This window comes from Chionomys nivalis, chromosome 6 (genome assembly GCF_950005125.1).
Source record: "Chionomys nivalis chromosome 6, mChiNiv1.1, whole genome shotgun sequence".
Classification (NCBI taxonomy): Eukaryota; Metazoa; Chordata; class Mammalia; order Rodentia; family Cricetidae; genus Chionomys; species Chionomys nivalis.
The window spans coordinates 39,991,063-40,006,421 of record NC_080091.1 but is presented as its reverse complement, the minus strand read 5'-3'; the positions used below and the strand labels follow the sequence as shown (position 1 = coordinate 40,006,421).

The 15,359-nt window shown below is 47.1% G+C and overlaps 1 protein-coding gene across 5 annotated transcripts in view; it reads right to left on the bottom strand.

Annotated features, from left to right (window-relative positions):
• Fam193a (family with sequence similarity 193 member A) overlaps positions 1-3,888 on the bottom strand; it is a 122,039-nt gene extending 118,151 nt beyond the window's left edge. For all 5 annotated transcript variants that reach the window (XM_057772547.1, XM_057772549.1, XM_057772548.1 and 2 more), the window contains exon 1: positions 3,585-3,888. In XM_057772547.1, the coding sequence (XP_057628530.1) occupies positions 3,585-3,800 (216 nt within the window). In that variant the 5' untranslated portion in view covers positions 3,801-3,888. The remainder of the gene's footprint in view (positions 1-3,584) is intronic.
• Between the last annotated feature and the right edge of the window lie 11,471 nt (positions 3,889-15,359).

Genomic DNA, 15,359 nt, shown 5'->3' with positions numbered 1-15,359 from the left:
TGTGAGAATAAATCACATGTAATCTGATATTCCAACAGCTAATAACACAGGTTGATTTCCATAACAGAAGAATTCTGGGTTCTGTAAGTGTACATGACTTAATGTTACTTATTTTGAAGATATAAGGGAGATGTTTCAGCAGTTAAGAGCACTGGCCACTCTTACGAAGGTCCTGGGTTCAATTCCCAGCAACCATATGGTGGTTCACAATCATCTGTAATGAGATCTGGTGCCCTCTTCTGGCCTGCAGGCATACATGCAGGCATAACACTATATATAATAAATAAATCTTAGGAAAAAATATAATTCTCATTATGTAGACAACTTTTATTTCTGTACCTAATATCAAAACATTTAAGTGTCAAAGGGTGACAGGAAAAGTCTCCATTATTTTTATTTGCAAATAGTAGTACCATTCAACTTCCTGGTCTATAAATAAGACTCACTACAGAAAAGTTTGAAAGCTTGAAACATGTGGGAAAATAAGCTTCAGAATGCCCACCACGAAGTCTTTATGGACACTCTATGAGACTTTCCTATGTAAATTCATATGCATGCATAATTTTACAAAAACAGTTCTATGTTATAAATACCTGCAATCCTTTTCATTTACTATATCATGAGCATTATGGAAATCATATCTCAAAATAAAAATGCAAAATAATTAGATTTATTTTATTTAATTTTTGTTTTTTCTGAGAAAGGGTTTCTCTGTGTATCTTTGGCTGTCCTAGAACTCACTCTGTAGACCAGGCTGGCCTCGAACTCACAAAGATCCACCTGTCTCTGCCTCCCAAGTGTGGGGATTAAAGGCATGCAACAACACAACCGCCTTAGATTTACCCTTGATATGCTTCTAAATGTTCACTAAGTGAGCCATCTAACTACTACACGAGCTCATTAGAGTCCAAGACCCAAGTCCAACATTTTTAATGACAATTTCTTCATTCACAATTAGAAAAAACATAAATAGTTATCCTGAAGCCAGATCTCTGATAAAGCCCAGCTCACCATTCTGAAATAAAATGGCCAGAATCACACTTCATCTACAGACTGTCACCAAGCACTGTTTAGAATCTTGCCTGCATTTACTTGTTTCTTTTTTGTTTTTGTTTTTCTTTTTGTTTTTGTTTTTCGAGACAGGGTTTCTCTGTGGCTTTGGAGCCTGTCCTGGAACTACTCTGTAGACCAGGCTGGTCTCGAACTCACAGAGATCCGCCTGCCTCTGCCTCCCGAGTGCTACTTGTTTAATTCTTAATTCTAGGATCTGTGTGCCCTGTAAGGAGTACAGGTCTGACATCATACCCAAGAGAATAGAAACTTAAATTTGTATACGCACACACAGAATTTGTACAGGAGAATTGACTTCAAGACCAATGATTGCTGGTTTCCTTCTCCCATTGCCCCTTTTTTTTATAGAAGCTCCCCATACCCACAAATGCCCTAAATGGCTCAGGAGTCACCTCAGTGAAGGTAGTATAACCTACAATTCTGTGTCCTGAACATACAGCAATGTGGTTGGAACTCCCCACTAAGAATAAAAACAGCCCTTTCACTGTCTTCTCTCTTAGTCACCTTCTGGTTTGGTGACCTGCAGGGAACAGAGGATGCTCCTCAGGACTTCTGAGAAACACAGGACCAAGACAGACATTGTTACCTGCTGACATTGTTGTGCATGCCAGTGCTGTGCCAGATAAGGCACTCAAAGAGTTTACCATCTGTAGGGAAACTGGGTTTTCAGAGTGGCATTAAGACCTCTATGAAACTTGAGTTGATACCTTTAATCAAAGCACTCGGGAGGCAGAGGCAAGAGGATCTCTGTTGAGTTTGAGGTCAACCTGCTCCACATTGTGAGTTCCGTGTCAGCCACAGCTAGAGACCTAGTCTAAAAAAACAAAACAAAACAGGTTGCAAGATTTTTTTCTGGGGTTGCAAGGACATTTTCATCCCTCTTACCATGAAGACTAGTTTTCTAGATGATTAGAACACTTTCAAAAAACGTTTAAACTACAGATACTTTAAATTTTGTTTTGTCCTGTTTTTCCAGACAGGGTTTCTCTGTGTAGCCCTGGCTGTACTGGAACTCACTCTGTAGACCAGGTAGGCCTGGAACTAGAGATTCACCTGCCTCGCCTTCTGAGTGCTGAGATTAAAAGTGTGTGCCACCACACCCGTCAAGATACTTTGAATTTAAAATACAGTAAAAGCCAACGTTTTCATGATGTAGGTCAAAATTCAATAGTGCACAGAGAAATCTGTGAACAAGTATCTTAATAAACTAACAGAGTAAAACAGAAGATACTGGAATAGCACTCTATAAACCTTTTATGTGTATGGTTTTTTTTTAAATGGTGGGTTATGGCCCAAACTCTTGATGCATAATAGTTCAACACAATCTGTCAAAATTAATACTATGTATAAGGTTATCTGAGTTTGAAGAGCTCCAAAAATCAGGTTATTTAAGGTAAATATTCCAATACAAGTTGTTATTACTAAGTCCTAGAATGAGGTGTAAGGAGTAAGGCTTCTACTCCTTCACTGGTGTTCATTGAATGTACAGAAACGGGTGTGCTTCACTTCAGCTCCAGCAATCACTAATAACATTCCTCTAAAGGGTTTGCATAGGCCGACCTCCCAACAGAAACAAAAACCGGCCCTCAACGTCCTAAAACCAAAAGGCACAACTTCATCTAAAACTAGAGCTCGCTTTACTGTCCAGAGTCGTGGAAAAGGACAAACTGGAAACTCAAGCCCAAGACCGAATCCCAGATGCTAAACAAATTTAACAATGCGAGGGGAAGAAAGCTCCAACAGTTGCACCAAAACTGCAGAGAACACCCGGGAAAAATTTAAGTACTCACGTATTGCTACACTTTCCTACAACAACATGAGCATCAAAAATCATGCCACACGCAATGCTTTATCTGCTCTCAACATACACTGTGCCAACACAATATTTCGAATCTCTAGCAAAAAGGAAAAAAATCTGTCTCATGATCTGACACCCAAATACTCCTCAAGCTTTTGGTTTCTTCATTGTGACTACCTCGAAAACAAGGTAACTTGTTTTAACAACCTTACAAGAACTTAACTTGAGAGAAACCCAAAATCATTCAGTGGCCAATCCAAGCAGTGGAAACGACCATGCCAACTGCATCCCACGTACAAGCACTATCTTCTGAAGCAGAAAAAAAGCGGCAGCCGTCCATCGACGGCATGCCTGCATAAGTAAAACTGAAAATAGTTACCCCAGCCCTCGCGACTACACACGGCCGACAGTTCTGAGGAACGAGACCCCCGGCGACTCCCGAGAGCCGACCGGAGCAGCTGGAGAGGACAAGGCAGCCGCGCCCGCAGCGCGCCAGGCGTCACACAGAAACTTCTAGGGGGCACTTTTCAGTCAGCCCCGAGGCCGCGCCGGGGTGCCCCGGGGGTCCCTCCGGCGCCGCCCTCTGAGCCGCTCGCGCTCGGGAAGAGCTGTCAGCCAGGCAGCCGCCGGCCCGTTATCCGCCGGCCGCGCCCGCCCGCCCAGCCGCTCGTGAGGGGGCGGTGGCTGCTCCCGCCCGCGGACCCTCGCTGCTTACCTCGAAGTAGCCTCCGGCGGCGCCGCCCGCGCCCAGGGGCCCGTGGGCCGCCGCGCCGCCCAGCAGGCCCGCCGCGCCGGGGCCCGGGGCCTGGGGGCCGCGAAGCGCCGCCGCCGAGCCGGCCTTGCCGCCCGAGCCGCTACCGCCCGAGCCACCGCCGCCGCCGCGCTTGTTCTTCCGGCGCTTGGCCCCGCGCTTGGCGTCGGCCGGGCTCATGGCGGGAGGGAGGGACGGAGGACGGCGGGCGGGGAAGGGGCGCGGGCGGGCGCCGGGCCGCGGGCGGCGGCAGCGGCGGCGGCGGGCGGGCGGAGGCGGCGGCGGGCGCTGCGGCCGGCCGGGCGGGGGGCGCGGCGCGGGGTCTCCTCCCAGGCGGGGAGGGCGGGGCGGGCGGGAGCTGAGGGGCGGCTGCTGGCGGGAGCGACGCGAGTCTACCGGGCCCGGCGCCGCCGCTGACCAGAGTTAGAGTCCAATATGGCGGACACAAGGGGAAAGGGATCCCAGTTTACGTCGGGGGAGGGGGAAGCGGCGGCAGGGGGAGGGGCGCGGGCGGCCGCCCCCCGCACTCCGCCCTCCCGGGCGGCGCGCCCCTGGCCTGGGACCCCGCCCCCGACGCCCCGCGCGGGGCACGCCGGGAGCTGTAGTTCTAGCCGCCAGCGGCTCCGCGCGGGCGGGCGGGGTGGGACCACGACTCCCGTAGGGCCACGCGCAGCAAGGCATGCGGAGGGCGGGGCAAAGAGTGACGTCAGACACCGCACGGTCCTGTGGACTCTGTAGTCTGTGCGCGGGCGGAGCTGGAGGCGGGTGGGGTCCAAGGGGGTCGCGCAGTTCCGGTACTGGCGGGTATCTTGGCTCCTTGACTACGGCCTCCTGTCTCAGAGCCAGGTTCTCGTCCTGTTCGTAGTGGGCTCCGCTGACTTTAACCCAGTCCAGGTTCGAGCGTGCCCCTTTCACCTGCCGCTGTGTGACCTTGGCCTATGCTCGGGCCAGTGCGAAGAAGGCCGGCATCCGGCCTCCGTGGACTGGGTAATTCGCTGCATCCGCGGTGACAAAGCCTGCAGTAAGCCGGAGCCTACCTCACTCCCTTGTCGGTTCTCTTTAAAGTCTCGATACTTAGAGGAGTGCTTCCTCAAGGCATCTGCCCGGGCTTTTCACCTCTTCCCATTCACCCACATGGCAGGGCACCTCAATCCAGGCGGGAGCTCTGGGCCACTGCATAGAGCTTGCTGTTTGGCACCCTGCGGATCTCCCGCAAGCCTCAGGTACAGCTGTCCTTGAGGATCCAGATCAAAGGGACTTTCCCTGAGCTTCTCACTGCAGACACATCAAGAAACCAGACTTGCACGTTTTCGGTTCCATAGTGGAACCAAATGCTATCTGTGGAGCTTAGCATTGCGACGTATAGACATGCACTCTTAAACCTGTTCATTTCCTATTGCCTCCTATTCATCCCTGCCCCAACTGGAGCTGCCAACCCTAAACCATTCTTCACCCCAAACCTGAGCAGCCCAATGTGATCAACCCTGTTTCAGTAACTACCTTCCCACTAGAATGAAGGTCCCTTGTCCCAACAGGTTTTGGATGACCCTAATGTTAATGTGGATAGGATGCCAGCCTGGACCTCCTTCAGTACTCCGTAGGTGGCAGTGTCATGGACTGCCACTTCCCTGTTAGTTCCACCTAAAGAGCTCAGTTGGATGCCTCCCTTCTCCCCTAATCCCTTTGCCTTCTTCTTTTTGGCACATTGGCATGTGTTTGAAATTTTTGGTTGTCACTAGTATCCCGGAGGACACTAGGATACAGAAGTGCTTGCCTCCTACACCACAATTCCTACTCCTTCCAGGCAAGGGGCTGGGCATGCAGCACTCCACTATTTGCTAGGAGAATGAATGACATAATAATGCCATTTGTCCAGCAGTGCACCAGTCACCCTACTGTCATATCTCAGTTCACACGTGCACTCTCCAGATGGGTGGCATTTACCATATTCGGTGGGTAAGAAACAGGTTCATATATGCAAAGGAAGCTGCCCAAAGCCACTCCAGTTTTCAAAGACAGGGCCTAGCTTCCAGCTCAGGTATGATTTTGGATACCAGCTGAGTGTGTGCACAAAGCCACCGTGTTTCTAGAGCAAATAAATTTACAAAATCTTAAGTCTCCATAAGGAGGCTAAGGGGTTTTAGGATTTTTTGTTTGTTTGTTTGTTTGGTCACTTGGTAGGTTGGGGTTTTTTTGTTTGTTTGTTTGTTTGTTTGGGGTTTTTGTTTTGTTTGGGATTTTTATAAAATTATTGTTTTCTGTTGTTGTTTTGTTTTGGACAGGGTTCTCTGTGTTAACAGTCCTGAAACTCTGTAGACCAGGCTGGCCTGCCTCTGCATCCCAAGTGCTGGGATGAAAAGCATGACACCATGCCCAGCTTTTGTTTTTGTTTTTTTAATTTATTTATTTATTATGTATACAATATTCTGTCTACGTGTATGCCTGAAGGCCATAAGAGGGCACCAGACCTTATTACAGATGGTTGTGAGCCACCATGTGGTTGCTGGAATTGAACTCAGGACCTTTGCAAGAGCAGGCAATGCTCTTAGCCACTGAGCCATCTCTCCAGCCCTTGTTTTGTTTTTTTCAGACAACATCTCATCACATCATTCTGGACGGTCTTGAACTTGATATGTAGACCAAACTAGCTAGTCTTGAACTCACAGACGTCCTCTTGCCTCTCTGCCGTCCAAGTGCTGGGACTGAAAGTGTGTGCCACCACACTGGCTTCAGTTTAATTCAAACATCTGGGAGAGCCATGGAAGGCTTTGAGCAGGGAATACCATGGTGAGATACATTCTTTTGATATTTTTAATTTTATGTGAATGAGTGTTTGCTTGCCTGTATGCATATGCACCAGGTGTGTACCTGATACCAAAAGAAACCATAAGAGGATACGCTGGAACTGGAATTACAGTTTGAGCTGCTATACGGGTGCTGGAAACCAAACCTACTTCCTCTTCAAGAACAACAAATACTCTTAACCCATGAGCCAGCTCTCCAGACTTAAGATGCATATGTCTGAGAAAACCATGGTTACTGTATATAGAATGATGGCAAAAGATAGTCCGGGTAGTGGTGGCACGTGCCTTTAATCCCACCACTTGGGAGGCAGGGGCAGAGGCAGATGGACTTCTGTGAGTTCGAGGCCAGCCTGGTCTACAGAGCAAGTTCCAGGACAGGTTCCAAAGCTACACAGAGAAACCCTCTCTTGAAAAAAATAAAATAAAATAAAATAATGATGCAAAGAATGGAGGTCAAAAGGTCATGAGAATCTGCCCTAATGAAAAGAGCCTTAAGGAGCTGTCTTGTCTCTACCATCAAATGACTTAGAAAATTCCAGCTATGAACCCAAAAGTGACCATCACCAAATACTGAAATTGCCTGTACTTGGATTTTGACTCCCAGCCTGCAGAACTACAAAAAGTTTGTATTGTTTGTAAAATATTATGCTATATTCTATTCTTATTTATTTATTTTGGATTTTCGAGACAGGGTTTCTCCGTAGCTTTTGGTGGGAAAGAGACAGCCTAAATTCAGTTATGTTGTTTAATTCTGTCAATCTGATTGGAATGAATGAAACCTACATTAGTAAAACATAGTTCTAGGTGTCTGTGAGGGCAATCCCAAGGCAGCTAAAGGAAAACCTACCCAGAATGTGGATGGGACTGACCAGTAGACTTAGGGACAAGATAGAGCAATTTTATTCAACATGTACTCTGTGTGTGTGTGTGTGTGTGTGTGTGTGTGTGTGTGTGTGTGTGTGTTGGGGTGTGGGTGGGTACTGGAGCTGAACAAGGCTTTACACTTGCTAGGCAAGCACTCTACCATTGATTCATATCCCCAGACCCTGACACATGCTCTTGCCACCATGATGTTCTGCTTCACCACAGCCACACAACAAGAGGACAAACTAATAGCGGACTGCAGCCTCTACAACTGTGATCCAAAAGATCTGTCTTAGCTCCTGAGGACTTCCTTCGGGCATTTCCCAGTGGCAAAAAGCTAGGACTTCCACATAATTTGTAATCCGCATCCACTTAGTTTGCACAGTGATAACCTGTGAAATTGTTCTCTTTTGGAGGTTTCCATTTTTTTATTGTTCAGAATTTTATATCAGTATATGTTGTACGGTGAGGCTATTCCCCTCCATCTTAAAATTTTCTTGCCCTCAGCCCCTTTTATCTCCCTAGCCTCAGGCTAGCCTGGAACTTCTTAACAAGGGTGACCTAAATTTGTGAGCCCCTAACTCCATCTTTGGAGTGCTGGGATTACAGATTTGTGCCAATACACCTCATTTATGTGTGTAAACTTGGGGCTCTCTACAAACACTACCAACTGAGATCCTTCCCTAGCACCTGTAGTTTTTCATGCACAGTATCCAGAACTCAAGAATTTGTAGAACTAGGTGCACATCAGCAATGGTTTGAATAAGAATGGCCCCCATAGGCTCATATATTTTAAAGCGTAGTCACCAGGGAGTTGGAACTCTGATAGGAATAGAAGGATTAGGAGGTGTGCTTTTCTTGGAGGCAGTGACACACTTCAAAAGCCAGAGTGGGGGCTGGAGAAATGGCTCAGAGGTTAAGAGCATTGCCTGCTCTTCCAAAGGTCCTGAGTTCAATTCCCAGCAACCACATGTTGGCTCACAACCATCTGTAGAGGGGTCTGGTGCCCTCTTCTGGCCTGCAGGCATACACACAGACAGAATATTATATACATAATAAATAAATATTAAAAAAAAAAAAAGCCAGAGTGTATCTGCCTAAGGATCAGGATGTAGCTTTTTATTAGCTAGTGTTCTAACACCTGCCTGCATATCACCATGCTTCCCACCGTCATGCTAATGGACTTCTGAAATCGAAAGCAAACCCCCAATTTAAGAGTTGCCTTGGTCGAGATGCCTCTTCACAGCAACAGAACAGTGACTCAGACAACATCTGTAGTCCCAGCTACCCAAGAAGGTGAAACAGGAAAGTCACAAGGCCAGAAGTTGGTGTAATTAGAGACTGCAGTGATAGCGCAGCACTTTCGAGTGCTTGATGCGTTTCCAGAGGACCCCAATTCCAATTCGGGGATCTAATCTTGGAGCCTGTCCTGGAACTAGCTCTTGTAGACCAGGCTGGTCTCGAACTCACAGAGATCCGCCTGCCTCTACCTCCCGAGTGCTGGGATTAAAGGCGTGTGCCACCACCACCTGGCTTGTGTCTGATTTCTTAAAAACTAAATAAGTAAAGTTTTGACTATTCTAGATCCTGTGTACTTCATGTGATTTTATAATCAGCATATCAGCTATACCAAACCCAACAATGTATGTAACATGCAGAACAAATTGGAAACAGTGACATCTAAACAGTAATGAGAGGCTAGAGAGATGGCTCAGCAGTTAAAAGCACTTGCTCTTGCAGAGGACCCAGGTTTGGTTCCCAGAACCCACAGAGTGGCTCATAACTGTTTGTAACTCTAGTTCCAGGGGATCAAATATCTTTTTTGGTCTTTGGGGGCAGCATGCATGCCTGCGGTGCATAAGCACGTACCCAGGCAAAGTCACAATAAAAGAAGCAAAATTTTTTTTTTTTTTTTGGTTTTTCGAGACAGGGTTTCTCTGTGGTTTTGGTGCCTGTCCTGGAACTAGCTCTTGTAGACCAGGTTGGCCTCGAACTCACAGAGATCCACCTGCCTCTGCCTCCCAAGTGCTGGGATTAAAGGCGTGCGCCACCGCCCGACTAAGGAGCAAAATCTTTAGTTTTGAGTTTTGAGGTTCATGAACTATTTACTTTTTGGTTCTGTTTTGTTTTGTTCTTTTGAGATGCAGGCAGTTTGTGTAATGGTTCTGGCTGTCCTGGAACTCATTCTGTAGACCAGCCTGGCCTCAAACTCAAGGATCTGCCTGCTTCTGCCTCCGAGTGCTGGGATTAAAGGCATGCGCCACCACCTGGAATTTTTCTTTTTTCTTACTGAAATAGGGTTTCTCTGTGTACAGCTCTGGCTGTCCTGGAACTAGCTCTGTAGAGCACACTGGCCTCAAACTCACAAAGATTCACCTACCTTTGCATCCCAAGTACTGGAATTAAAGGAGTGGAAAACCACTGCCTGGCTCACTTGGAATTTCTAAGAAGCGCAAAATAACCTAGACACTGCCATTATTTTATGCTGGGGGTATTATAGGACCACCATCCTTGACCATTTTAGCTTTCTTAAAAAAGAAAGTATTTGCTTGTGTGTGTGTGTTTTGCTTGCATGTAAGTCTGTGTATAATATGTATGCAGTGCTCATGGAGGTAACAGGAGGTCATGGATCTCCTGGGACTGCAGTTACAGACAGTTGTGAGATACCATGTGAGTAATGGGAATCAAACCCAGGTCCTCAGCAATAGTCGTGTCTTTGATACTCCCCCCCCCCCCCGCAAGGACAAAATACCATGACAAAAAAAAGAATAACAAAACAAAAAATAACAAAAACCTAGTTGCAGAAGGTTTGAGTCCATGATTATCTTGACTGAGAGCATAGAAGCAGACAAACAGGTAAAGTGCTGGAGCAGCAGCTAAGATCTTACATCCTGACCCAAAAGCATGAAGCAGAGAGCTAACAAGAAAAGGGTTGGGCTTGCTGGGCGGTGGTGGGGCACGCCTTTAATCCCAGCACTCGGGAGGCAGAGGCAGGCGGATCTCTGTGAGTTCAAGACCAGCATGGTCTACAAGTGCTAGGTCCAGGACAGGCTCCAAAACCACAGAGAAACCCTGTCTCGGGGAAAAAAAAAGAAAGAAAGAAAAGGGTTGGGCTTTTAAAGCCTCAAGCTACACCCCTAGTGACACACCTCTTCCAAGAAGTATTGCTGCCTGGTGTAAACTAAGACTTTTCTGTCTGAGGGAGTTAGGGAAAAGACACCACACACTTTGATGGTTTCCTTCTTTATTCTTCTGTATTCTTTAAGGTCTATGTGACAGCAGGAAGATCCAGCCTCTTCTGATGGACTGGGCCTGGACTAGACTGGACCCCTAACAGCTATACAAAGGCATATTTATTGATTGTTACACAAAAGATTTCCTCACAATGTTAGGTTGGGAGCGTAGGTCCCAGTCCCTCACATCTATCCCCACCCCCAGGCCTGGTCTGGACTTCAAATCCCAGCAGGCCAGGGGTCAGGACCACTCCCAGGGTACTTAAGTGATCCGCCAAAAGAAGAACACGTGGTCTCCCTTTCTTCCTCCCAAGGGTTGCATTCTGCAGCTTCCAGATTTCCCCCTGGGGCCACCCGAGAGCGCAGATCTCCCATTAAACCTGGATATTTCTTAATTTGGCTTGTTTTGATTTGGCCTGATTGGGAATTTTTGCGTTGTCGGGGAGCTCGTATTAAAAAATATTCCTAACACATACCAAGGTACCTAGTCTAATTTCCATGTCTTACTGAAGGGGAGCATCACATGCCTCCATGTCTAGTCCTTTACTCGGACCATATGCAATATACAGTAATACAGGAGTCCCAGCTGTGCCTGGGGTGTCTTGTAATCAAAGTCATGGGATGGCTGCAAGGCCCCCCTAAAGCAAAACAGTCACTATTTTCCACAAGGATTCTTCAAGGTCAACGTACTTCTAAAAACAGCTGTTCATTTTAATATCTACCCTGAATTACCTTGGCCTCTAACCGTGCATCCTGCTCCCTGTCCCTCCCACCTCTGATACCCCTTCCCACTCCTACCCAGAGGTTGTGAAGGTGGGCATTATACTCACCCTGACCTGGTCTCCTAGACCAATCCCCCACTGATCCCCCAACTCACCCTCTGCTGATGGAAATTCTCTTATAGACATCATGAAACTGCCAGGTGATTTATGCAATGGTCACTTCCACTAAAACAGGCTGAAGCGATCTGCCTGCCAGTGGGGACTTCTTCACAAAAGGCTGAATTGCCTTGACTAGAGCACTCCAAATAGCTAAGGGTCAACAGGTTAACATGTACACTGACTATAAATATGCCTTTTTAATAGCCCATACCCATTCTGTCCTTGGAAGGAAAGGGGCTTCCTCACTACCAAGGGTACACCCATAGTTAATGGACCCCTTATAGCCAAGCTCTTGGAGGCCTTCCAGCTCCCTGCAGAAGTAGCCATAATCCACTGCTAGGACATCAGTCCTCCAAGGACGTGGTGGCCTGTGGCAGTGCCAGGGCTGACTCAGTAGCCTGGGGAATGGCCTCCAGCTTTACTAGATCTACAGGACATATTTTTTTGACACCCTCCTATCAGCCCTGCTATCAACCAGAGGAGAGGGACAAACTCCTGAAAAAAGGGCCACACAAAGAAATGGTTCTACTTACATAACTGCCTCATCCTTCCCCAGAACCAGGCATTCTCTATTATTTCAGAATTCCAGCCGGGCGATGGTGGCGCACGCCTTTAATCCCAGCACTCGGGAGGCAGAGGCAGGCGGATCTCTGTGAGTTCAAGACCAGCCTGGTCTACAGAGCTAGTTCCAGGACAGGCTCCAAAGCCACAGAGAAACCCTGTCTCGAAAAACCAAAAAAAAAAAAAAAAAAAAAAAAAGAATTCCACCAAACCTTACATATAGGCCCCAAAGCTTTGTTCCATTTCTTAGAGCCCCTCTTTGATCTCACCAGTCTTTGAGCCCATATTTTACAGGTCCATTCCTCTTGCTAGTCACATGCAGAGTCCAACCCACAGGGGCCCTCCTTGCACCAGCTCGAAGCACACCAGCCCGATGAGGACTGGCAGGTTGACTTCACATGCCCACTCATACAAAGCTCTGCTGTCTTTTTTTTTTTTTGGGGGGGGGGGTAATGTGCATTGGTCTTGTTGTATACTTGTGTAAGGGTGCCAAATCCCCTGGAACTGGAGATACAAACAGTTATGAGCTGCCATGTGGACACCAGAAGTTGAACCCAGGTACTCTGGAAAAGCAGACAGTGTTTTTTTTTTTTTTTTTTTTGGTTTTTTGAGACAGGGTTTCTCTGTGGTTTTGGAGCCTGTCCTGGAACTAGCTCTTGTAGACCAGGCTGGTCTCGAACTCACAGAGATCCGCCTGTCTCTGCCTCCCAAGTGCTGGGATCAAAGGCGTGCGCCACCACCGCCCGGCCCAGACAGTGCTCTTAACTGCTGAGCCATCTCTCCAACCCCCACTATCTCCTAACTCCTGTTGACACCTTTACAGAATGGATAGAAGCATTCCCCACCTCCAGAGAAACAGCAGATGTTGTGGCTCAGGCCCTCCTTGAACACATCATCCCTCAGTTTGGCGTGCTACAGACCACCCAAATGGACAATGACCCAGCTTTCACTTCGAAGGTCATCATGCTTGTGTCCGAAGACCTCAACATCTGGAAACTCCATCTCCTACTGCTCACAATTCTCAGGAAATGCCGAAAGGGTCAACGGACTCATCAAACAACTCACCAAGTTCTCCACTGAACTCCGGTTATCTTGATCCTCCCTCCCCATTGCCCTTAACTACCCTCCTGGCCACCTCACACTCTCCTACAGGCCTAAGCCCCTTTGTGCTCCTTTACAGGAGGCTGGAAGACTGTTCTTCCTCAACCACTGTAAAAGCCAAAAGGTCCTGTTCCTGTCCTGTAAAAACTGAGAGTCCTGTAGTCCCGTGCCACTACAAGACTGTTCGTGAGTCAGGAACTAAGCTGAAGAGTTAAAAGCAAACAGACAGAGACAGAGACATGGGTCATCCTTGATACAAGAATACCAATAATGGCCGGGCGGTGGTGGCGCACGCCTTTAATCCCAGCACTCGGGAGGCAGAGGCAGGTGGATCTCTGTGAGTTCGAGACCAGCCTGGTCTACAAGAGCTAGTTCCAGGACAGACTCCAAAACCACAGAGAAACCCTGTCTCGTAAAAAAAAAAAAAAAAGAATACCAATAATGCCGTTTATTTGTGCTCAGGGGCAGCTCATATAAGGATCCTTAGCCACATCCAGCTCTCGGGATCTTTCAGCTGTAGGCCTCATCAGCCTGCCATCAAGGCCTCATGCTTAGAGCAGCTGCAGGCACAGGTGTTTTTAAAATAGATTTGCCCTTTTATTTATTTTGGGACAAGATCTTACTGTAGTTCAAACTGGCCTGGAACTTATTCTGTAGACCAGGCTGACCTTCAGCTTATGGTGGTTATCCCACCCGAAGCTAGGTTTACAGGTGTGTACCAACACACTAAACAAACATTTTTTAGCGGCCTTTTCACTAAATTATGTGTATGTTTGCATGTATTTACTGCAGATACACACGTACTGATGGCTGAGGAGGTGAGAAATGTCAAATCCCCTAGAACTGAAATACAGATGTGACCTGCCACGTTGAATCCAGGCTCTCTGAAACGGCAGGTATCAATCTTAACTGCTGTGCCAACACTCAGCACATTTTTCATACTTGGCAGTATCTTTTGATACAGGCTTTAATTTTGTTTTTTCCCCTTGAGACAGGGTTTCTCTGTTAACAGCCCTGGCTCTCTGGAACTCCCTTTGTAGACCATCTGCCTGCCTCTGTCCACCACCCTCCCTCATCTCCCAGCGCTTCGGATTAAAGACTTGCACTAACCATACCTGGTCGATACAGGTTTTAATCTTAATAATTTACCCATTTTTCCATTTGCTGTCTGAGCACTTCCTATCCACACTTAAGAAACAACCACTAAATCCACGATCACGAATATCTCCCACTTGTTTCCCCTTCTAGGAATTTTATAGAATCTGATTCAGGACTAAGAAATAGCCCAGTAAGTCAGAGAAGTTGCTATGTAAGCACAAGGACCTGAGATCCAATAGCCATTGGCATGGCTGTACATATGCTTGTAATCCTAGCATTGGGATGGGATTTGGGGCAACAGACAAGATTCAGCTTGCTGTTCAGTCAGCCTAGACAAATCCCAAACTTCTGAAACACCTTGTCTCAAGGCAGTTAAGGTGGCTTGTGTTAGAGAAAAACAATCAATATACTTCATCCCTCTAGGGCACCCTATGTCACACATACACACACTCATTAACATGTATCACAAGCTCATACGCTCAGGAAGTCACTATTTTATTTTCTGCAGGATCCACTGGGGGGGGGGGCAGTGTCCCACTTTGTAGCTTTGAACTCTGTTGGCTAGTACACATCGTATGTATATGGAAGCCAGAGGTCAACACCACCAGTGTCATCCTTAAGCACACTATCCACACTGACAGGGAGGTAACAGCACAGCTCACCAGTTAGGCTAATCTGGTCACTGTTCCCCTAGCACACTTCAACTTTCCTAAGGCTGCAACGTTTTAATAGTTTCTTACATTGTGGTGATCCCCAACCAAATTGTTTTTGTTAACTTCTATTTCAGTATTGGGGGTATCTCTTCTGGGTTACCAACATTAAACCGACTTTGTGAGAAGCCCTGCCTTACTAGAACCAGAAAAAGAACTGTTGATGGAGAAGACACTCAGAACAGGAAAACATTCCATTGTGTTATTTTTGACAAGAACTTGTACCAAACATTCTTTTAATTGTTAATATAGTGTGTGGGCGACATGCTCATGAAAATGAAAGGGCAACTCGTTCAGGTGATCCTCCTGAAGAAAGTCCAGTTAGGATGTATTAGAGGTAAGTGCCTTTATCCACTGAGGAATCTCACCCATCCACCAAATATATTTAAATAAAAGGGCGATATAGTGGAGAAATGGGTCAAAGAATCTTACAAAAAACCCAGGCTGGAGTTCCAGCAGATTTCACGCCCTCTTTCATCTGTGCGCA